The sequence below is a fragment of the Rattus norvegicus genome, chromosome 8, assembly GCF_036323735.1.
Source record: "Rattus norvegicus strain BN/NHsdMcwi chromosome 8, GRCr8, whole genome shotgun sequence".
NCBI classification, from domain to species: domain Eukaryota; kingdom Metazoa; phylum Chordata; class Mammalia; order Rodentia; family Muridae; genus Rattus; species Rattus norvegicus.
The window spans coordinates 28,044,555-28,068,842 of record NC_086026.1 but is presented as its reverse complement, the minus strand read 5'-3'; the positions used below and the strand labels follow the sequence as shown (position 1 = coordinate 28,068,842).

General features: G+C 50.6%; 2 protein-coding genes across 7 annotated transcripts; both read left to right on the top strand.

Annotated features, from left to right (window-relative positions):
• Positions 1-829: 829 nt before the first annotated feature.
• On the top strand, positions 830-6,002 carry S1pr5 (sphingosine-1-phosphate receptor 5). Of its 4 annotated transcripts, NM_021775.2 has the most exon segments (3): positions 974-1,008; positions 3,552-3,698; positions 3,957-5,945. In NM_021775.2, a coding segment is annotated over 1 exon segment (1,203 nt). In that variant the 5' UTR covers positions 974-1,008; positions 3,552-3,698; positions 3,957-4,031; the 3' UTR covers positions 5,235-5,945.
• An 8,798-nt stretch (positions 6,003-14,800) lies between these two features.
• Keap1 (Kelch-like ECH-associated protein 1) lies at positions 14,801-24,288 on the top strand. Of its 3 annotated transcripts, none has more exons than NM_057152.2 (6): positions 14,801-15,076; positions 16,396-17,081; positions 19,903-20,576; positions 22,063-22,268; positions 22,578-22,754; positions 23,146-24,288. In NM_057152.2, the coding sequence occupies exons 2-6, from the start codon at positions 16,443-16,445 to the stop codon at positions 23,310-23,312; spliced, it is 1,863 nt and encodes a 620-aa protein (NP_476493.2). In that variant the 5' UTR covers positions 14,801-15,076; positions 16,396-16,442; the 3' UTR covers positions 23,313-24,288. The 3 variants fall into 3 exon arrangements, with proteins under 3 accessions (NP_476493.2, XP_006242653.1, XP_038936643.1); XM_006242591.5 differs by having other exon boundaries at positions 14,936-15,076; positions 19,891-20,576; positions 23,146-23,969; XM_039080715.2 differs by lacking the exon at positions 14,801-15,076 and adding an exon at positions 15,218-15,357 and having other exon boundaries at positions 19,891-20,576; positions 23,146-23,969.

The window sequence follows — 24,288 nt, the reverse complement described above, 5'->3', positions numbered from 1 at the left end:
AGAGGGGGAAGAGGAGGAGGAGGAAGAAGAAAGGAAGGAAGGAAAGAAAGAAAGAAGGAACGAAAGAAAATTTAAAGAGACCCAGGGGACAGAGATATAGCAGACATCCATTTATCATTTATTACCTTACTCATTCAGAAGTGTTTATTGGCCATAATCTGTGCCCAAGACAGCCTCAAATCCCTGACGCCAGAAACACAAGTGTTAAATTTCATGGTTTAGATCCTAAAGGTTGAAAGAAGTGGGGTGGAGACAGAGAAGCCATAGGGCGGGAGGAATCAGATCCTACTTATTTGGGGACCGGGAAGTTCCCTCCACCTCCACTATCCCTCTTGTACCCGCCCCTTCCCCCTCTTGCCTAGCAGAATGAACGGAAAGTGGGGAAGGGCCCCCGTGCTGCGGAGCAGAGGAGACCTGTCCCCACCTGGTGAGGACCAGAAGACTCCAGCAGCAGCGCCAATTAAAAGTAACTCGTGGGGTTGGGGATTTAGCTCAGTGGTAGAGCGCTTGCCTAGGAAGCGCAAGGCCCTGGGTTCGGTCCCCAGCTCCGAAAAAAAAGAACCAAAAAAAAAAAAAAAAAAAGTATCTCGTAAATTGAGCCCAGGTACTGAGCCCTTAAGGTGTCTTTGGGATGCAGGCTCAGGGGTCCAGACAGCAGGAGACAGACAGGACCCCTTATCTGGAGTAGGAGAGTGGTTCATCTAGAAAAGCCCTCTCTTTCCTGCGATTCTGAGCCCTCCCACCTCGAGTGTCCCGGGGAGGGGATCCGAGGGAGAAGCTAGGACTTGTTGGTACCAGTCGCCGCTGAGGCGCTCTCCGGTGCCGCGGCGGGTGGCACAGGCTGGCAATCCGGGGCTGGAAGAAGGAGGGGGCAATTGCGGGCGTTCGCCAGCACTCGGCGTCGCGGGCCCGCCCTTAGACCTGCCACTTCCAGCCCCGCCCCCGTTGCATCCGTCCAGTGTTCCCAGGCGCACCGCCTAGGGCGCACGACCGGACCTAGGCGCAAGGGTGAGTGTCCAGCACTAGGGGAACTTGCGGCAAGTGGGACGGCTCCTTGGAGCGACTGCAGAGCTGAAAAGGCACAGCGCTCCTTGCTGGGGTTTCTAGATCCTTTATGGAACCTCCCCAGCAGAGAAAACAGAAAACTCCAGGGGTAATCGCAGGCCCCTGCCTGAAGGGAGTGGGGCCCCCAGGAACCCTCCAGCTTAGCCTGACTGGGCTCCTTCAAGCTTTTCCTAGTATCATTCTCATTTCCGGGCATGTCAGGTCACTGCGGGTGTTGGTATAAAAGTCCCATCTACCCTCTCCTGAGTGAACCGAGCAGAGAAAGCTGTTTAACCTGTATCTCTGTATTTGATGCCTCTCCTGCATTCAAAGTGGTTCAGTACTCCAAGTCTATCTGTGCTACTCTGAAACTGTCTGGAACGCCCCCCCCCCCGTTTGCCTTCCAGGCAAATCTGTTTCTTTGAAGCAGGGTCGGGGAACTGTGGTATTGTTTTTGTGGGGTCGTCTTTGTATAAGAGATGGACATCTGTGAGTCTACCTCTATGTAAGGCATCTCTCTGGAGCCTCATTCTGTTCGTCTGTAAAATGGGACTAAGAGGGCCTCAGGATTTGGGTCAGTTTGTAGAAGGCTTGCCTAGTATGCAGAAAGCCTAGGGATTTATGTCCAGATAAACTGAGTGGTGACATGTTCCTGTGACCTCCAAACTCAGGAGGTAAGGCAGGAGGATCAGAAATGCAATATAATTTTCTGCTACATAGTACCCAGCCTGGGGTACCTGAGGCTTTTTTTTTTTAAAGTGTGTCCAAAACTTCTATGAAGAGCATGGTGATGTGTGTGTGTCTTTAATCCCAGCACTTGGGAGGCAGAAACAGTTGAATATCTGTAACTTTCAGGTCAGCCTGGTCAATATAGACCCAGGTCAGCAGGGCTGCAAATGAAGACTGTCTCAAAAACAATTTATTTTAAAATCTCATTTACTTGTGTGTGTGTGTGTGTGTGTGTGTGTGTGTGTGTGTGTGTGTGTGTGTGGTGGATGGGTGGGTGGGACTGTGAATATATGTGTGCCACAAACACCATGAACATGGAGGTCTGAGGACAGCCTGTGAGGATTGGGTTCTCTCTTTATATTGTGTGGGTTCCAGACTTGAGTGGGCACTCCCTTTCCCACTGAGCCATCTTGCCAGGAACCTGTTTTTGTTTATCTGTAAATTGGAACTAAGTGAAGAATTGCTGAGAGGATTAAAGGGTAGGTGATTTAATGACATGTGTGTCTCCGAGGACCTCTGACTCTGTGCAAGGAGTGACCAGGATCAACATTCTCCCGGGTGCTTTGAGGAAACACATTTTCTTCTTTTGTTGTTCTTGTTTTGTTGTGTGTTTGGTGCTTTGTTTTTTGTTTTGTTTTGTTTTTTGTTTTTTTTTTGTTTTGTTTTTTTTTGTTTTTGTTTTTTTTTTTTTTTGAGACAGGGTTTCTCTGTGTGGTCCAAGCTGTCCTGGAACTCACTTTGTAGACCAGGTTGGCCTCGAACTCACAGAGATCCACTTGCCTCTGCCTTCCAAGTTAAAGCCGTGCCCCACCGCTACCACCCAGCAACATTTGAAAAAACAAAAACAAACAAACAAACAAACAAAAACAAGGAAAAGCCTATGTATTTCTCATGTGCAGTATGGGGCACTGGGCCCCAGGCTGGTTGTGGGTGGAGGTTGTGAAATTGTGCTACTGGGCGTGAGACCATTCTCAGGGCTGAGCCCCTGTGGTGGCTTCTGTCACTGTGAAATGTTTCATGCGGAAATAAACTCTCATGTTCCCCTGCAGTTTGGAATGGGGAGGAAGCCAACGCTGAGGCTGGAGTTCAGGGTCACCTGAGCATGTTAGTCTTCCACTGAGCTACAGGTCCCCAGCCAGGCCAGTGTGTCCATGTCCTGTCCGTGTGGAACCCCCTTCCCTGTTTGGTGTCCCTATCTGTGGTTGTCTTTACAGCGGCGATTTTCTGAATTCTCATTTGTTTATGGGTGTGTATGCATCTGGATGTGTCTCTGCTTTTGTGTTACAATAGTTCCTTTTGGTTTTATTTGATCTTGACCCAGAGTCTGGGAGCCCAAGCTGCCCTCAAACTTACTATGTAGCTAAAGATAATCTTGAAGTCCTACCCCCCATCTGGCAATTGCTGGGGGACAGATGTGCATTAGATGCCCAGCTTACACCTCCACCAACTTTCCAATAGTCACCCTCTGTGCCGTTTCTAGAGTGCTGGATTACAGGTAGGTGCCTTTTAAAAACCAAACACTTTAACTTTTATTTTGTGTGCTGTGTAGGTCAGAAAACAACTTTTGGGAGTCACAGGTCTCCTCCCATCGTGTAGGTCCTGGGGATTAAACTCAAGCCATCAGTCTTGGTGGCAGGCACAGCACTGAGCCTTCTTGCTGGGGTGTTGCTGTTCTTTTGATTTGGGGCATTTATCCCAAGCTAGCTAGCCTGGAACTCATTATGCAGCCAGGGGTGCTTTTGCTTCTAAAGTGACTTTTTTTGTTTTTTATTTTTTAGTTCGCATATAGACCAGTGCACAAATGCCAAGCAGAGGGGTTGATCCCTTGGTGCTGAAGTTGCAGGCGGTTTTGAGTTGTCTGATGTGGGTCCTGGGAGCTAAACCCGAGTCCTCTGGAATAGTGGCAAGAGATCTTAATCGTTAAGGTATCTCTCCAGGCTGAGGCTGGCTCTGAACGCCTGAACCTTTGCCTCTGCTGCCCAAATGCTAGAATTATAGGCCTAAGCCACCATGACTATAGGCTGGTCCTTCCAGATAGTCTCTGTGTGGAGTATCTATCTATATCCAGACATTTCTCCTCCGTCCTAAACCCTCTCAAGACCTTAGGGGGCGCAGTGTTTGGGGACCCTCTTCCAGGGCTTTTCTTCAGGATTCCTAGATCCTGACTGTCCTTGCCTCCGTAGACTTTTGCACAGTGCTCCCGTGGACATCTGGCAGGATACAGCTGCGACATCTCCGCGGCGGGCGGCGGGCAGCCCATGGAGTCCGGGCTACTGCGGCCAGCGCCGGTGAGCGAGGTCATCGTCCTTCACTACAACTACACTGGCAAGCTCCGGGGAGCGCGCTACCAGCCCGGTGCCGGCCTGCGTGCGGACGCCGCAGTGTGCTTGGCTGTGTGCGCTTTCATCGTGCTGGAGAACCTGGCTGTGCTCTTGGTGCTGGGCCGCCATCCTCGCTTCCATGCACCCATGTTCCTGCTCCTGGGTAGTCTTACCTTGTCGGACCTGCTCGCTGGGGCGGCCTACGCCACCAACATCCTGCTGTCCGGGCCGCTCACATTGCGCCTGTCGCCTGCGCTCTGGTTTGCGCGCGAAGGGGGTGTCTTCGTGGCGCTCGCAGCGTCGGTGCTGAGCCTCCTGGCCATTGCTCTAGAGCGCCACCTTACCATGGCCCGTCGTGGACCCGCGCCTGCCGCCAGTCGCGCTCGCACGCTGGCGATGGCGGTGGCCGCCTGGGGCTTGTCGCTGCTGCTGGGGCTGCTGCCCGCGCTGGGCTGGAACTGCTTGGGACGCCTGGAAGCCTGCTCCACCGTGCTGCCGCTCTACGCCAAGGCCTATGTGCTCTTCTGCGTGCTGGCCTTCCTGGGCATCCTGGCTGCCATCTGTGCGCTCTATGCAAGGATTTACTGTCAGGTGCGGGCCAACGCGCGTCGCCTGCGGGCCGGTCCTGGGTCCCGTAGGGCCACGTCCTCCTCGCGATCCCGGCACACGCCACGGTCGTTGGCCCTGCTCCGCACGCTTAGCGTGGTGCTCCTGGCCTTCGTGGCCTGCTGGGGACCTCTATTTCTCTTGCTATTACTGGATGTCGCGTGCCCAGCCCGCGCGTGTCCTGTGCTTCTGCAAGCCGATCCCTTCCTGGGTCTAGCCATGGCTAACTCGCTGCTGAATCCTATCATCTACACCTTCACCAACCGAGACCTGCGCCACGCGCTCCTGAGGCTGCTCTGCTGTGGCCGCGGACCCTGCAACCAAGACTCCTCCAACAGTTTGCAGCGATCCCCAAGTGCTGTTGGGCCTTCCGGTGGAGGCCTGCGACGCTGCCTGCCACCAACCCTGGATCGCAGCTCTAGCCCATCAGAACACTCGTGTCCCCAGCGGGACGGGATGGACACCAGCTGCTCCACTGGCAGTCCCGGAGCAGCAACCGCCAACCGGACCCTGGTGCCTGATGCTACAGACTGACGCTTCCCAACCTGCTGTCGCCCTTTGCAAGAGCAGACTGACTGTCCAAATAAGCGCATCATCTGTAGGAAATAGCCAATAACAGAGGGGACATACAAGAAAGAAGGGAAATGGTTTGACCACCCCATAACAGGAACAGACGAAAATGCACGTGGGGTCTGGCATGGACAACAACAAAACGAAAGTGATGGGAAGGTATCCGGGTAGTGATGTAACCTGAGCTGGGAACCCCTGAGGGAGGACCATTCGGTGTGGCAGCAGCAGAAATTGAGGAGCAGCAGAGCAGGGTGACAGGAGATGAAAGGGCGGGTTGTGGGAAGTCTTGTTGGTTCTGAGGGAGGCCTTCGGTTTGGCTCTGAGTGAAGTGGGAGCCGTAGAGAATTCTAAACAAAGGAGGGACTCGCCTAGATTCAGACCTCCACAGGTACCCTGTGACTACTGGAGTTCAAGGGGAAACGCTGGAAGACACAGGGATAAAGGGGAGGCTCCAAATATTCTCAAAAGCAGGTGAAGTCTGAATAGAGTGCGCTAAGGGCTGGCAGAAGGAGTGGCTGGCTACAGAGTGAGGCAGAGCCGTGGGAAGGCAGGACCGTAAGCCTAGGTCCAAAAATTTGGCTCTGGAGACTTTGCCAGATATCAGCTACCAAACTTCCAGAGTGTGGACAGGCTCTTTATACAAACTACAACCACAATAAAAACAATTCAAGCGGCTGTCCGTACTGTGATCTTTCAGAATAAATGCACCCATCTATTTATTTATTTTTTAAAGATGTATTTGTTTATTTTATTTTATGACTACACTGTAGCTGTCTTCAGACACATAGAGGGCATCAGGTCTCATTACAGATGGTTGTGAGCCACCATGTGGTTGCTGGGAATTGAACTCAGGACCTCTGGAAGAGCAGTCAGTGCTCTTAACCACTGAGCCATCTCTCCAGGCCCCTCTATGTATTTTTTATTTTCCTCAGAAAGCTGTAACCATCATCTTTAAAAGTGCTTATTTATGGGCTGGAGAGATGGCTCAGTGGTTAAGAGCACCGACTGCTCTTCTTCCTGAGTTCAAATCCCAGCAACCACATGGTGGCTCACAACCATCTGTAATGGGATCTGATGCCCTCTTCTGGTGTGTCTGAAGACAGCTACAGTGTACTTACATATAATAAATGAATAAATCTTTTTTTTAAAAAGTGCTTATTTATTGGGGTTGGGGAGATGGCTCAGCAGTTAAGAACACATGTTGCTCTTGCAGGGGACCTGTGTTCCATTCCCAGGACCCAAACAATGATTCACAACCATTGGCAACCCCAGTTCCAAGGGATCTGATGCCCTCGTCTGACTTCTGGGGGTACCAGGCATGCACGTGGTGCACAGAATGAATGAAGGCAAAGCTTCCATACAATAAGCTAAATAAATCTTTGAAAAGTGTTTAAAATGGTTTATTTATCATTTGTTTATTTTGAGAGAGGCACTCACCACGCAGCCCCAGATGGCCTGCAAGTCCTGAGTGCTAGAATTGAAGGTATTTTATTGGCTAGCCTGGTCTACATAGTGAGACCGTGTCTTTAAAACATAAGAGACTCCCTGGAAGGTTCTTAAGTATTTTGTGCCCCCCCCCCGTGTGTGTGTGTGTGTGTGTGTGTGTGTGTGTGTGTACACCCACTGGCCACTGCAGGAGTGGGGAGGTCAAAGGACAGCTCTCCTCCCGGCACAGGATCCTAAGGATCCAAGTCAGGCTATCATTCTCGAAGCAAACACCGTTATCCTCTGAGGCATATCATTGGCTCCACCATCCCACCCCCCTGTTTGGTTTGTTTGGTCTGGTTTCTCACTAATTATGACAAAAATCCCCTGATTTCCTATGGTGAAAAGTTCTTTTAGACCATTCATCAGCCTTCCCCAATCTGAGAACATACTCATCTGACTCACCCATCCTGCAAATAGTGCCCCCTCTTGCCCACCCATCCCTACCAACCCTGGCCCCTCCGCCCTGCCGGCCCCCGCTCCCACCTCCCGCAGACAGCATAAACTATTCATTAAACCTGCCTGTGATCTGTCAGCTTCGCCCAAGTTCCTCTGGTTGGACACAAGGTCCTTGACACCAATGATGCCGTTGCTCTGTGCCGTGGACTGGTCCACGGACTCATGTGGTTGGGCACATCGAGGCTGCTCTTGCGTGCCCCAAGTTCAGCACGAGCACACATCCCCGGGCCCCACACTGAGACGCTTCTTGTACCCAAGCTGACTTTAAACGTGCTACGAAGCCAAAAGACGACCTTGTGTATATACTTGTGAATTTTGTTTCCTGTGAGCAAAAGTGTGCCCTACCACACCTGACTTATGCTGTGCTGGGACGGAACCCATTTGGTAGATGAAGAGACGAATGCTGATTTCCCTCGCCCCAGTGTCTTAGTAAGGCTTACCTTTGGGGTCCCCATGATGACACTAAGACTTTCTGGAAGGTTCTGCATTGTTCCCTGTGTGGCAGTATAGAGCTCTGATTTGGGTTCATAAAAGACTTGCTCCCCATATCATCCCTAGAAGATCCCCAGATGCATTCATGACCCCTGGCACTTGCCTGGCTGGTGGGCAGGCACGGGGTGGTGGTGGTGGTGGTGGCTGTGTGTGTGTGTGTCAGGATATGGGAAGGACAGATGCTAGTTGAGGTTTAAAGTGCTGGGCACCGGGGTGGGGTGGTGGTGGTGGTGGTGGTGGTGGTGGTGGTGGTGGTGGTGGTGGTGGCGGCGGCGGCTGTGTGTGTCTGTGTCTGTGTGTCTGTGTCTGTGTGTCTGTGTCTGTGTGTGTGTGTGTGTAAGGGAAGAAGGGAAGGACGGACGCTGACTGAGGTTTAAAGTGCTGGGCGCCACCTTGCGTAGGTTTGGAAATTGCCTGGGTTCTGCTTCTGGCCGCTGGTTAAGGTACAGCGCGCTCCCTTGAGGCAATTCTGGGAACTGCAAGCAGCGTGGAAGCGGGTGGTGATGCTGGATGAGCTCCGGCTGGGACTGCCTGCGGGCCAACTTGCTCAAAAAATGAATCTTTCTTTCCTCCTGAAACTAGCGAAAAGCTGGTGGGGGTGGGGGTGGGGGTGGGGGAGCACGGTCCGGCTGGCTCCCAGAAATCCTCCCCACAGTTCTCGTATCTTTCCTGGTGTGTTGGTTTGGTGGTTTGACAGTAGGGAACTTAGAGATTCCGATACTAAATTTAAAAAGCACCCGGTTCCCTATTTAAACACTAAATTTAAAAAGCACTGTTAGGACTTGTGGAGAACTTCCAGACATACTTTGTGGGGAAATTACCTGAAACGTAAATCTTCCCCTGTCCCCCATTTCGATTTTGAAATAGGGTCTCACTATGTAGCTCAGGCTGCACTCACTATGTAGCTCAGGCTGTGCTCACTATGTAGCCAAGGATATCCTTTACTTTTCTGATCCTCCTCCCTCAGCTCCTGGGTGCGGGGTGGGGGGGTGGTTACAGTGTGTCCCCTACTCAGCTGTCCCGCGTTATTGTTGTTTTGTTCAAATTATGAATAGAACAAAATAAGGTCTTACTATGCAGCCCTGGCTGGCCTAGAATTTGCTATGTGCCCAGGCTTGTCTCAAATTCACAGATGGGCCTCCATCTGTCTCTGCCTCTTGAGTTTTAAAATTAAAGGTATTCAACACTATGCCTGGCTTTACTTTTCCCCTCCAGAGTCTCACTGTGTGGTCTGTGCTGTTCTCAAACATTCAACCCTCTGCTTCAGACTCTCCTGTGATAATGTCTTTAAAAACCCTCCTTTTCTTTGACATTTATTCATTTGTTTTCTGACATAAGGTCTTGCTAGGCCAAGCAGGCTTACTGTGATCTGGAGGTAACCTTCCTGCTTCAGCACCCTGCCTGCTGGGATTATAGATGTGTCACCTCATTGTCATTTTTAGATTTATTTCCTTTTATGCACAGGAATACTTTGCTTGCCTGTATGTCTGTGCACCACCTATCTGCATGGTGCCCAGAAGTAAGAAGACAGCACTGGACCTAGAATAGTTGTGATGGCTGTGAGCCATCGTGTGTGTGCTGGAAATGAGCTCCAGGTTCTCTGCAAGAGCAAGTGCTCTCAAACACTCATCCCTCCAACTCCTTTTGGGTTTTTAGTCAGGGTGTAGCCCTGGCTGTCCTGGAACTCACTTTGTAGACCAGGCTAGCCTCTGCCTCCTGAGTGCTGGGACTATAGGTGTGTGCCACCATACTCCTGCTTTCCAGCTCCTATTTCTTTCTTTCTTTTTTTTTTTTTTTTTTTTTCTTTTTTCGGAGCTGGGGACCGAACCCAGGGCCTTGCGTTTGCTAGGCAAGCGCTCTACCCCTGAGCTAAATCCCCAACCCCTCCAGCTCCTATTTCTAATACTTTTGTTTTGTTACAGGGTCTCTAAGTAGCCCAGGCTGGCCTCAAACTCTGTGTAGCCCAGGCTGGCCTGGAACTTTATTACTTCACTTCAGTGTGGGAGTTATAAACTATGTCAGCTCACCCGGCTTCTGTCTTTACTTTTTCCTTAAACTGGGAATGAAACCCAGTTTTTGAACATTCCAGGTACACCCCCTAATGTTGGGTTCTAGTCTCTGCTGACTTTTTTTTTGTTTGGGTTTTTTTTTTTTTTTTTTTTTTTTTTTGTTCTTTTTTTTCGGAGCTGGGGACCGAACCCAGGGCCTTGCGCTTCCTAGGTAAGCGCTCTACCACTGAGCTAAATCCCCAGCCCCCTCTGCTGACTTTTTTTCTTTTCTTTTTTTTTTTTTTTAATATGAGTACACTGTCAGACACACCAGAAGAGGGCATCAGGTTCCATTTCAGATGGTTGTGAGCCACCATGTGGTTGCTGGGAATTGAACTCAGGACTCCTGGAAGAGTAGTCAGTGCTCTTAACCACTAAGCCATCTCTCCAGCCCTGCCCGCTTTTTTTTTTTTTTAATTTCTAAGAGTGTGTGTGTGTGTGTGTGTGTGTGTGTGTGTGTGTATGTGTGTGTGTTCGTGGTTAGTAGAAGTGGGGCATGCTGGGAACTGGAGCCACAGGCATATGTATCACCTGGTTGGTGTGCGTACTGGGATCTAGACTCTGGTCCTCTGATAGAGCAGTTAACTGCTCTTCACTACTGAGTCATCTCTCTAGCCTTCTCTTTTGTTTTTTTGGTTTTTTTTAAAGATTTATTTATTTATTTATTAATATAGATGAGTACACTGTAGCTGTCTTAGAAACACCAGAAGAGGACATCAGATCTCATTACAGATGGTTGTGAGCCACCATGTGGGTGCTGGGATTTGAACTCAGGACCTCTGGACCACTGAGCCATTTCTCCAGCCCCTCTCTTTTGTTTTTGAAATAATTGTGTGATACAATGCCTTAGAGTTTTACTGCTGTGAACAGACACCGTGACCAAGGCAAGTCTTATAAATAACAACACTTAATTGGGGCTGGCTTACAGGTTCAAAGGGTCACCATTATCATCAAGGGGGAAGCATTGCAGCATCCAGGAAGGCATGGTGCAGGCAGAGCTAAGAGGTCTATATCTTCATCCAAGGAAGCCAGGAATAGACTGGGCCATCAACTGCCACCGAGGCTGCACCTTCACCAATGGCCTCCCATGGCCTCTCACAGTGCCAAGCCTCAGCTGCTCTTCATGACCCCTTCATGCCTTCAAAACCAGTACCACCTGGGTGACTCTTACACATTACCAAGTCCAGCCACAGCACCAGGTAACCTTGGCTATATCTGGAACACAGTTTCTTTGTGGTCTCAGACAACACTTCCCAGAGGGTTTCACCTCAGTGATGCTGGTCTCCTCTTATTCACCGCTAATCTCTTAGCTCCAGCTGACCAGAATCAATTTTCCCAGTAGTCCCTTCTATTCTGGATTCTGAAGCCAGAGCCACATGGCCAAAGCTGCCGAGTATTGCTCCTTGCTGGGGCTGGAACATGGCCCCTTTGTTCTATTACATTATCACCAGCTTTCAGTTTCCAACTCCTTCACTGTCTAAGCTTGGCTGTCCTGGAACTTGCTCCGTTGATTGACTTTGAACTCAGATATCTGCAGCCTGTCTCCTAAACACTGGGATTAAAGATGTGGTCTACTAAGACTGGATTTAAGTTTTTCTTCACCTAGAATTTACTTTGTTTTAGACTGACCTTGAACTCAGAGATCTGCTTGTCTTTGCCCCCTAGGATTAAAGGTTTGTACTAAGTTGCCTGGAGCTAATTTAGCTGGGTGGGATCTTGCCCCAAGGTCACTACTCCCTCAATTCAATTTAATATCCTCCAACACAGGAGTCAGCTCCACTCACTTCCTGGTGCCCCTTTAATACTGGAACCATAGGTTTTATATTTTTTTTCCTTTCTCAACTTGCTCCTTTTCATTAAAATGCTCTTCATAAGAATGAACTTTAGCGGGGTTGGGGATTTAGCTCAGTGGTAGAGTGCTTGTCTAGCAAGCTCCGGTCCTCAGCTCCGAAAAAAAAAAAAAAAGGCAAAATAAATGTAAAGAATGAACTTTAGGGGCTGAAGAGGTAGCTCCGTGGTTAAGAACACTGACTGCTGGGGTTGGGGATTTAGCTCAGTGGTAGAGCGCTTGTCTAGCAAACGCAAGACCCTGGGTTCGATCCCCAGCTCCGAAAAAAAGAACATTGACTGCTCTTCCAGAGGACCTGAGTTCAAATCCCAGCACCCACATGGTGGCTCACAACCATCTGTAATGGGATCTGGTGCCCTCTTCTGATGTGTCTGAAGACAGCTACAGTGTACTCATAAATAATAAGTAAATAAATCTTTAAAAAAAAAGAGTAAACTTTAGTAACTGCACAGCAGAATCTACACCAGGGTTTTTGAGACTTCCTTTTTCAAAACAATTAATAAAAATCTCTTTTCCTTAGCCTCAGGTAGACTCTTCAGACAAGAGCAAAAAAGCAACCACATTTTTCATCAAAATACCACATTCTGAAATTCTTCTTCTCTGAAACCTCTTGGGCCAGGTCAGCACAGTTCAAATCACTCCCAGCAACACAGTCTTCCATATTCATAGTATGATAGCCCATTAAACCCCATTTAAATCATTCCACTGCTATCCAAATCCAAAGTCCCAAAATCCACATTCTTCCAAACAAAAGCATGGTCAGGCCTATCACAGTAATACCCCAGTCCCTGGTATCACATTCTTTCTGTCTTAGGGTTTTATTGCTGTGAACAGACACCATGACCAAGGCAAGTCTTATAAGGACAACATTTAACTGGGGCTAGCATACATTCTGAGGTCAGTTCAGTGTCATCAAGGCGGGAGCATGGCAGCATCCAGACAGGCATGGTGCAGGAGGAGCTGAGAGTTCTACATCTTTCTCTGAAGGCTGCTAGTGGAAGACTGACTTCCAGGCAGTTGGGTGAGGGTCTTAAGCCCACACCCAGAGAGACATACATACTCCAACATGGCCACACCTCCTGATAGTGCCACTCCTTGGGCACCACACACACCACACACACAAACCATCACACACAAGGTCTCATTGTTATCCAACCAGTCATTCTTCTGCTTCAGCTACTTCCAGAGTAGCTAAATTTTCATGCCTTCATCTCCAGGTCCAGCTCCATCTTGCTTCTTTTAACTGGCTGGATAGTATTTCACACTACAGCAATACCACCAGCTATTGAGTCAGAAGCCTACAAAAAAAATGTAGGAGTTGGGCGAGTCCTTTGACAGTTAAACTGTTATATAATCATGGCTGTACCTGTGTGAATGAGCCTTGATAAATCTCCACAGCCAGCTCATGGGGCCTGGAGGCTTGACTTTGAGAGACAGAAATTGTGGTCTTAGGCACCAGGGCAGGAATCCCAACACCTACATCATAGCTGAGTGTGGTGAGACGCCACCTTTGGAGAAGGCTGGAATTGCAGTTTTATTGAACATAGGAAAGGTCGAGTTCATGTGGTGTCTCCAGGAACTTCCCACACGGATCAACATCATTTCCACCGGACATTCCTTTATTCAGATGATAAATATATAAAATAATTACTTAAAATTATATAGCAAAGTGTGGCGTCTATATTAAAAATGCCAGCACTTGGGAGACTGAGGCAAGAGAATTACTGTGTGCTCAAGGCCAGTCTGGGCTACAAAGTGAAATCCAGCCTCAAACATATATGAGTAAAACTGGGGCTGGAGAGATAGCCCAGCAGTTAAGAGCACTGGCTGCTCTCCCAGAGGACCTGGGTTCAATTCCCAGAACCCACATGGCAGTTCACAACCATCTGTAACTCCCGTTCCAAGGGATCCAGTATGCACCTTATACAGACATACATGCAGGCAAAACAGCAATGAACATGAAATTAAAAATAAATTGAAAGAAAAAACCCAGAATACACATTTGTAATCCCATTGGAGAGATGGAGACAGGAGACAGAGTTCAAAGCTAGCCTGGGCTAAAAATGACATCTTGTCTGCACCAGTCAGTCAAATAATATTAAATTTTTTTATTTATCTTTATTTTATGTGTATGGGTGTTTTGTCTTCATGGTTGTGGTGCTTGTGGAAGCCAGAAAAGGGTATGGGATCCCCTGTAACTGGAGTTATAGGCGTTCATTTTGACCCTAATACCAGTTCCGGGAATTGAACCTGGGTCCTCTGAAAGAGCTGTCAGTGCTGTAATCACTGAGCCATCTCTCCAGCACCAATAATAACTTTATTTTCCAAAATTAATTTATGTGTGCATGTGGAGGTTGGAGGACAACTTGGAGGAGTAAGTTTTTTACTACCACGTGAGAAACAGGGATGGAACTTAGTTGCCAGAATTGGCCAAATCTTATAGGTCAAGAAAATAATTTTCTCTCATAAATGCCTTTGTAGCAAATAAGAATCTCTTATCATATATATATATATATATATATATATATATAATGAGAAATGCAAAGAAAGGCAATTCTGGGCATTCCAACTCTCCAACACCCTCAGATGAATGCCACACCTCTCCTCATGAAAAAATGACTACAGAGAGAGGAGAGAGGAAAGTGGGCTGCTGTTGCACCTTGCAGGCTCCACATAGGGGAAGAGAATCAGTTTCTGCCAGTCATCCCCCGACCTCTACACACAAGCATACACACAAATAAATTAATGTACACAAAGCCCTGCGTGGTGTCACAGCCTTTAAACCCCCACCCCCCCACTCCCCCTCACCCCGGCACGCAGGAGGCAGAGCGAGAGGCAGAGGCCAGCCAGGGCTATGTAATGAGGCCATTCTCAAAAAAGAAGTTATAAGGCTGGGGTGCTGGCTCAGCAGTTAAGAGTACCTGTTGCTCTTGCAGAAGACCAGAGTTCAATTCCCCCTCTCCACAGGGTGGATAACCTGTAACTTTAGGGGGCACTGCACGCCCACGGGGCACAGACATACACGCAGGCAAAACACCCACACACATAAAGTAAAATGCGAATTGAAATAGAAACCATTAAAAAGTTATTTTAAAGGAAGATCTGTATCTCAACCAGGTACATAGGTCTGGCTGGGCCGGGTAGGGTGTGGGAGGGTCCGCTGGGGCAGGTTCAGCTAGAGGCGTACTGGACAGCCTAACCCGGAGGCAGGCTCCTAGGGCCGCCCTGACCCACGCCCTGCTCCCTCCGCCCGGCACCTGCAGGAAGGGCTGGAACCGCCTCTGCGTGCCCGCCGCCTGTTTCCGCCCTCCCGCTCCTCCCACGCGTGCCGCCCGGGACCCCGCAGCACCGCTGCCCCGATCCGAGGCCCCCTGGCTGCCCTCGGCTCCTCCCGGAAGCGCGGCGCGTGGCGGCCCGGCGGTGCGGATTGGACGCGTGGCACCAACAGAGACACCCGGGGGGGTGGGACGGAGGTGAGCGAGCGCCCGCGGAGGATGCGGTGGGGAGCCAGCTCCGGGCGCCGCCCGCGGTCGCGCGTGGGGACGTGCACGCGGTGGGGGGAAGCGCGTGACCCCTCCAAGTGCGCACCCGCGCCCAGCCCGTGCACCCGCGTAGGGTGGTGGCCGAGGCGAGTCGAGGGTAGGGGTCGCCCGCGGCCGGCGCCCCGGGACTCTTATTGTGACAGGGTGGTGCGCTGTGCTTAGTCACCGTGACCCGCGCGGCGGAGGCGGAGGCAGAGCGCGGCCATGGCGGGGTGAGTGCGCCGCTCCGGGCCGCGGCCCGGGACCAGGCCCTGCGGGCTCTCCAGGCGTCAGGGCTGCGCCTCCGAGCGTTAGGGAGGCCGCTGGAGCAGGCACCGGGTACCGGGTGGCTGCTGCTCAGCCCTCTGCGCAATGCCAGGCCCGAGCTCCGGCAGTGTGGTCACGCGTGACAGTCGCTCACTTACTGGGGCCCCTGGAGCATTTCATCGTCGTCCCCCCCATGGTGACCTAGTAGACATAACACTGGGGGACGCGACTCCAGGCTGAGCCCCAGAACCTGGGGAGCCAGCTGCAGGCCCTCTCTGTGTCCCCACATCTCCTTTGAAAGCATAACTCCTGTCCTGGCCCCAGGTCTCCAAGGGTCTCCTGAATCCCTCACCGTGGGTGTTCCAGAGGCTGCACACTCTGCCCAGGGCCTTGGTGCTCGCCTAGTGTTTTCTATACAGACCTTGCTTTATTTTCAGGCCTTTTCTGTCTTCCTGCTGTGTCCCTGGAGCTCAGAACAGTTGCAAGTATAAATGGCAGGCTCTGTAAATTTTGGTGAGGTGTTGAAGAAAGGGATTTGACATGTCGGATGAAGGGAAGGGAAGCATGGCTGGAACTGAGTGAAGAGGTCTAGAAGGGGGTGTGGAGTTTTACAGGCCATTGAGGAGCTGGGTTTCCACTCTTGGGCTCTGGGATAGGTATTGGGTGATTCTGAGCAGGAAAAGGAACGGCCGGTGATTTGAGAAGAAGTCAGTTTGAATGGAGCCGGGTGTGTCCAGTTCACTTGGCTTGACAAAAACTGCTCTAGAAATCATTGCTTAGTCTAAAAAAAAAAAAAAAAATTAAAGCTTGGCTAGATATGGTGACACAAACTGTAGTCCCAGTACACGGGAGGAAACAGCAAACAGCCTTGTTTACATAGTGAGTTTGAAGCCAGCCTAGGCTAAGACCCTGTCTCAAAAGAAAACAAGAAACAAACAAACAAACAAAAAAAAAATGTGGCAGGGTCTGGCCTAATCCAGCCCTGTACTCTTCCCTCCTTCCAGGCCCCTAATCGCTAGTGGTGGAACTGTATCTTGTCATCAGGAACCCCATGCAGCCCGAACCCAAGCCTAGCGGGGCTCCCCGCAGCAGCCAGTTCCTGCCCCTGTGGTCAAAGTGCCCGGAGGGGGCAGGGGACGCGGTGATGTATGCATCCACGGAGTGCAAGGCGGAGGTGACGCCCTCGCAGGATGGTAACCGAACCTTCAGTTACACACTAGAGGATCACACCAAGCAGGCTTTTGGCATCATGAACGAGCTTCGGCTGAGCCAGCAGCTCTGTGACGTGACCCTGCAGGTCAAATATGAGGACATCCCAGCTGCCCAATTCATGGCCCACAAAGTGGTGCTGGCCTCCTCCAGCCCAGTCTTTAAAGCTATGTTCACCAACGGGCTTCGGGAGCAGGGCATGGAGGTGGTGTCCATTGAAGGCATCCACCCCAAGGTCATGGAGAGGCTAATTGAGTTCGCCTACACGGCCTCCATCTCCGTGGGCGAGAAGTGTGTGCTGCATGTGATGAACGGGGCAGTCATGTACCAGATTGACAGCGTGGTCCGAGCCTGCAGCGACTTCCTCGTGCAGCAGCTGGACCCCAGCAACGCCATCGGCATCGCCAACTTCGCCGAGCAGATCGGCTGCACGGAACTGCACCAGCGTGCTCGGGAGTATATCTACATGCACTTCGGGGAGGTGAGTAAGACCTGGGGTTTGGGCTCAGTTGTCACAAGAAGTGGGATGGGCCAGCATAGTGCTCTCCGAGACTGGAGCGGCCATTCAAGGCTGGAGGAAGATTTCTTTTTTTCTTCCTCCTTTTCTCCATAGGGCCTCATGTAGCTCAGGCTGGCCCTAATCTGGTTGTGTATCTGAGGATGGTTTTAAGTTCCTGATTCCTGTGTCAGTCTCCCAAGTACTGTAGTCACAGACTCCCAGTATACTTAAGAGATACTGGAATGGAACGCAGAGCCCCAGGACTTGGTTTTACTTTTGTTTTTAAATCTTTTTTTAAAAATTCATTTACCTTTATTTTGTGTGCATTATTGTTTTGCCTGAATGTTTTTCTATGTGAAAGGGTCAGGTCTTGGAGTTACAGACAGTTGTGAGCTGCCACGTGGGTGCTGGGATTTGAACTCTGGTCCTCAGGAAGAGCAGTCAGTAGTGCGCTCAACTGCTGAGTCATCTCTCCAGCACCTTAGATTTTATTTTTTTTGGCAGACTTCTCTAGCTGAGGCTTTTTTTGTTTTTCTTTTACTTTTGTTTTTTGAGACAGAGTTTCTCTGTGTAACAGTCCTGTCTGTTCTGGACCTCAATTTGTAGACTGGCCTGGCCTTGAACTAAGAGAGATCCACCTGCCTTAGTAATTAAAGGTGTGTACCACCACACCTGGCTATTGAAGCTATTGTTTTGTTTTGTTTTTGTTTTTTAAGTCCTAAAAAAAATACATATATATATATATATATATATATATATATATATATTTGTGTGTATATGCATGCACTGATCTTGTGTGGAAATCAGAGAACAAATAGCAGGAACTGGCTCTCTCTTGCTACCTTATGTATGTTTCTAGGTTAAACTCAGATCATAGGGCCTGGCAGAAAATGCCTTTACCCTCAAAGCCACATTGCTGGACTGAAAACTCAGCTTCTGAGCCCCTAATCCAAATGCAGAGAGCATCAGGTGAGGACATGCCCTCCTAGTGCCTCAGCAGCCTGGTCTCTTTGGTGTTAAAAATAGTGATGGCCAGCCTGGGCTATACAGTGAGACCCTGTCTAAAAAAAGTGGGGTGTGTGGGTGTATATGTGCAAACATATTGGTGTACACCTTTAATCCCAGCACTCAGAAGGCAGAGGCAGGTAGATCTCTGAGTTCAAGAGTTCAAGGATAGCCTGATCTACAGAGGGAGTCCCAAGACAGCCAGGGCTACACAGAGAAACCCTCGGAGTGCGATTGAACAGGCAGTCAATGGTACCCACCAACCTCACACATGCAGTCTCCAGCTTTGCTTGGCTTTTCCTGGGTTCACATGGTATTGCTTTCATTTTCGTTTCTGAATACAGGAAGTCCTCAAGGGAAAGTAATAGGGCAGTTCTTAGGGAAAGCCAGTCAACAGCAGCCTTGGCTCTGGGTGGCAGTGACTAGAAAGGTCCCCTGGACATGACTGCATTCTGAATATCACCAACCCAAACCCCAAGTCTGAAATGCTTCAAAAGCTTTTGAACACCATCTGTCGTTCTCAAGTGGACAGTTCCACACCTGACCTCACAAGATGGGTGGCGGGCACATCAAGCCTAGTGCATAAATCTTTGGAGGGCCGATGTGCTCCTGGACTGGTAGAACCCTTCCCCAGCCTGTGCGAAGCCCTGGGTTCCATCCACACCTCACATAAACCAAGTGTGGCTACGCACACCGTTAGTCCCAGCACTGGGTAGGCAAAGGCAGGCAGAGCTGTGAGTTGGAGGCCAGTCTGCTCCGCGTAACAAGTTCCAGGTCAGATACACACACACACGCACAGCCTTCAGGCTGTGTAAGGTCAGTATGAATCAGCATGAATGTATTTTGTTTATTCATTTAGATTTTTGAGACAGCAGGTTGTCATAGCCCAGGCTTTTGTCTGAAACCCAAGATTCTTGTGTGTCAGGTTCCCTGGTGCCGAGAATCGACACGGACCTTGGTGGCTCACTTGAAGTTTATACCATACTCTCATTCCCGAGTTGTCTCCTCATCTCTGCCAAGCCGTAAGGCTCCCTATCATTTTATATTTTATTTTATTAATCTAAAATTTTGATTGTGTTTATTTCGGGGGCAATGTATGTGCCACAGTTCATGCGGAGGTCAGAATACTACTTGCACAAGTTGATTCCTTCCAGCATATGATTCCTGAGGGGGTTAAACAAACAAAACAAGGAAACAAACAAACCCAGTGCCTTTGGGAGCTGGTGAGGGCACTCACTGCCAAGCCAGAAGACCAATCCCAGGGACCACAAGGTGGAAGGCGAGATCCTACCCGTCAGACATGAGCTGTCGCACACCTCCCATACATACCCAATAAACCAATAAATGTAATTTAAATGTAATTAAATGTAATTTAAAGTCCTTTTTTAAGAGAGGGTCTTACTATGTAGAACAAGTGGCCTGGAGCTCACAGACATCTCCTGCCTCTCCCTTCCAAGTGGCCATTAGTCCAATGCTGGGATTAAAGCCAGACTAGGTTCAATTATTTGTTTATTTTGAGACAGGATCTTATTATGTTGTCCTACCTGATCTAGAACTGGCTTATGTAGACCAATCTGGCCTTGAATTCAGACACCCTTGTTCCTCTGCCTTCCGTGGGATAGGGGATTATAGGAGTGTGCCACTACACCTAGCTATATTTTTTTTTTTAAAAATTAAAACCAAAATCAATACAGGCGCCTAAAGATACCACACTGTGTGGCCCGTGTGATGCCAGTGTATGGGTGCTCGGCCAGGAGGGCTTCCTTCTCACCTGAGCTCCCTGCAGGTGGCCAAGCAGGAGGAGTTCTTCAACCTGTCACACTGCCAGCTGGCCACGCTCATCAGCCGCGATGATCTGAACGTGCGCTGCGAGTCCGAGGTGTTCCATGCGTGCATCGACTGGGTCAAATACGACTGCCCGCAGCGGCGCTTCTACGTGCAGGCACTGCTACGGGCCGTGCGCTGCCACGCTCTCACGCCACGCTTCCTGCAGACACAGCTGCAAAAGTGCGAGATCCTGCAGGCCGACGCGCGCTGCAAGGACTACCTGGTGCAGATCTTCCAGGAGCTCACGCTGCACAAGCCCACACAAGCGGTGCCCTGCCGGGCGCCCAAAGTGGGCCGCCTCATCTACACTGCGGGCGGTTACTTCCGACAGTCGCTCAGCTACCTGGAGGCCTACAACCCGAGCAATGGCTCCTGGCTGCGCCTGGCAGACCTACAGGTGCCCCGCAGTGGGCTGGCGGGCTGCGTGGTGGGCGGGCTGCTGTATGCTGTGGGCGGCCGCAACAACTCGCCGGACGGCAACACTGATTCCAGCGCCCTGGACTGCTACAACCCCATGACCAACCAGTGGTCGCCCTGTGCCTCTATGAGCGTGCCGCGCAACCGCATCGGGGTGGGGGTCATAGATGGCCACATCTACGCAGTCGGGGGTTCCCACGGCTGCATCCACCACAGCAGCGTGGAGAGGTGAGCACCGGAGGCCCTAAGGGACAGTACGTGTTCTTGTCCCTGCCTCCACGTGAGGTTGAGCGGCTGGGATGTTTGTCCTCAGTGTCCAGAGTTGGGAAATCCTGGAAGGGGCTTCCTAAACCTATAGGAGTCACAGCACACTGAGGACAGCAGGAGTTACTATAGTATGTGAATTATGTTGTGCTGTTTATAATTAGTTAAAATGTATCATCTGAACAGGGATGTAGTTAAGTGGTAGTGCCCTGGTCTCTTTCTTGAATCCAGGGTTTAAGGTCTCATCCCCAACACTGCCATAAGGAGAGGGAGAAAAAGGAAGGCACAGGCGTGGGGTGTGACTCAGCTGGGGTGTGGTAGTGGACACCAGCTCTCATCCCAGCCCTTGGGAGGTCGAGGGAGCAGGATCGGGAGTCAAGATTCTCTTTGGCTGTATGGCAAGTTCAAGGCCAGCCTGGGATATGAGACCCTGTCTCAAAACAGACAACCCCCTTCTCCCTGTACCCCCTCCCCCCAACACATAAATTTAGGGCTTGGAGCAAGGGTAAGAAAATGAGAAAAGTTTAAATTTTGTGTTTGTAGTGCTGGGAATAGAACCTAGGACTTTGTGCATGCCAGGCCAGCCATTTACCCCCCCCCCTCCCGCCCCCGGGCTAACCCCATCCATAGCCTGAAAATGGACTTTTAAACAAATGCCCTAGGGGCCTCTAATGTTTGTGGTCTGTGAATAGGATGGTGGGTTGATGCCTCCCTGAGCGGCCGCTTTCAAGGAGGACAGGGACACTATTAATAACTCCAGGAACACAGGTATGGACTGGACGCTGCTGGGCCAACCGGGACGCATTCACCCCATTTCTGATCATGTTGCTTGGAGGAGAAGCGCCTGGGAGAACCAGTTAGACTTCTGGAGTCCTACCCCACATTTCCGTAGCAAATCTTTTTTTTTTTTTTTTTTTTTTTTGAGCTGAGGACCGAACCCAGGGCCTTGAGCTTGCTAGGTAAGCGCTCTACCACTGAGCTAAATCCCCAGCCCCTTCCGTAGCAAATCTTGCTTGTAGTGTGAGGCAGTGAGTTCACTAGGGGTGAAGCACAAGGCACTGCTGCCGGGAAGGATAAAGCTGCCTAGGCTTAAGGGAATTGCTGTTGCTTTCATAACTGATAACACTGAGCCTCAGTTTCTTCCTCTGGAAACTGAGCTGCCGACTCCCCCTCACTTCTGCTGATCCCACACACTTCTTGAGAGAAGTAGAGATCAGAGCCAGGCATGGTGCTGCACATCCTTCATCCCAGCACAGGGTGACCGTGTGACCGAAGCAGGAGACCACCGAAGCAGGAGACCACGGAGAGTTCAAGGCTAGCTTGGACTATATAACAAGATTCTATCTACAAAAAAATATTAAAAATACAAAGTGCTGGTAGATGGTGGACCTTAGTGTGAGGAAGTCCAGCGGTAGCCTGGGGTGACCACGGTGCATCATGTCCTTCGCAGATATGAGCCAGATCGAGACGAGTGGCACCTAGTCGCGCCAATGTTGACGCGGAGGATCGGCGTGGGCGTGGCAGTGCTCAACCGCTTGCTGTATGCAGTGGGGGGCTTTGATGGGACTAACCGGCTTAACTCGGCAGAATGTTACTACCCGGAGAGGAATGAGTGGCGGATGATTACACCAATGAATACCATCCGGAGCGGGGCCGGTGAGTGGGGCACGGAGTAAAGACACACCCAGCCTACGAGGAGCTTCCTTTCTCTGCGCTCCTCCTTGTAGCCCAGGAATCTATAACCCTCCTCCCTTCCAGCTTTTACTGTTTTGTTAAGAGTCAGGGTCATTACAACTAAGGCTGTCCTGGAAGTCCTTATGTAGATGAGGGTGATTTTGAACTCGATCCTCCTACCCCAGCTTCTCCAGTGCTGGAGGGAAGGGTAGTGGTTGCTAAGGTCCCTTGTTCAGTGGCACCGATCCGAGACCAGCCTCACGGTGACTCTCACTGTGCGCTTTCGTTTAGGGGTCTGTGTGCTGCACAGCTGCATCTATGCCGCAGGAGGCTACGATGGGCAGGACCAGCTGAACAGCGTGGAACGCTACGACGTGGAGACAGAGACCTGGACTTTCGTAGCCTCCATGAAGCATCGCCGGAGCGCGCTGGGGATTGCTGTGCACCAGGGCAGGATCTACGTCCTCGGTGAGGCCCTCTGAGGCCGGGTCAGGGTGAAAAACACACTTAAGTGTCCTTATCTTTTCTTTTTCAAGTTCTGGTGCTGAGTATATAGAAGCCAGAGACTCCCGAATGCTTGGCAAGTGTTCTTTAATTGTGCCACGCCCCACTGGGGTATTCTGGGCAGCCGCTCTACCACTGAGGCCCCCCCCCCCCACTCTCACAACACTTCCTACCCTGCACCTCACCTTCACTGGGAAGTCTAGGTAGGAGCTTTACCACTGAACCACATTCCACCCCCTCCCTATCCATCACAAACAGGTGGCTTCTTTTCCCTTCTGGTTTCTGCTGCCTTTTTGTGGGTGCATAATGGGTTGAGCCCTCTGAGGGGTGACCATTTTCTTCACTCTCCCTGCAGGAGGCTACGATGGCCACACTTTTCTGGACAGTGTGGAATGCTATGACCCAGACACTGATACCTGGAGTGAAGTGACCCGCTTGACATCTGGCCGCAGTGGGGTGGGTGTTGCTGTCACCATGGAACCCTGTCGGAAGCAAATTGATCAACAAAACTGTACCTGCTGAAGCACTTGGACTACCTGAGCACTGGCCACAGGACAGAAGCTGTGCATCGCTGCTGTCTCTGTACTAAAGAAAAAGGAAGCAAAACCACAAACAAAACACAGGGCAGAAGAGGCAGCAGAACAAGCCATGCCTTCTTCCACGAAGGGCGGCTGGGATGCCTTGTAAAGGACCTTGTGGAAGACCAGAACTGAAATCCATGGGCCCTTCTGTCATAGCCCCTGGAGCATCCAAGTCTGCAGTCTGGGATGGGGTATGGGAGGGCACCCTCGCAGGTGAGAGGCCCCTGAACTCCTACCACCCACACCCAGACCCCCTTTCAGGGGGGACAGGCAAAGCAGGAAGGTCACATGTGTTTTCTTTGGTTCCTGCAACTTGGTGATCAATTCCAGGGGACAAGGGAAAGAAGGAACAGGTGAGGCCAAGGGGCAGAGGCTCCCTCTGGAGATGGGGCCCAGGGACAAACCTGCAGAGCAGCCTCTGGGCTGTAAGCCCTGGACACTTATTTTGTTAAATAGCCCTGTAACTTTCCCATGAGAATAAAAAATGGAGTAGGCAGTGCCTTGCACACCGGTCCTCAGAGGGCAGTGGAATCCCTCAGGGAGAGACAGCTCTGCTATTGAAATACACGCAGATCCTGATCGGGGCTGGCATCTGAAACCTGTCTGTTGTCTCTGCTTACAATTGTGCATTCTACTCATCTAGGGCATCCTGCTCCCTTGTGGGACACATAGTTGTCTGTCTGTTTCGGGGTATTAGAAGCCAATGACCCAACTTCTGTGACACTTCTCCTGGGGCCTCCTGTCTTTTGCTTTGAGACCAGAGCTCATGTAGTCCAGGATGGCCTTCAATTCAGACCCTGAACTCCTGGCCCTGCTGCCTGCCCCAGCCTCCTGAGTTATACCTGTATACCACCATGCCTGGTTCCTGCTTCTCCTCTTTGTATCTAAGCAGGAAAATAAAGATTTCTGGGACATTG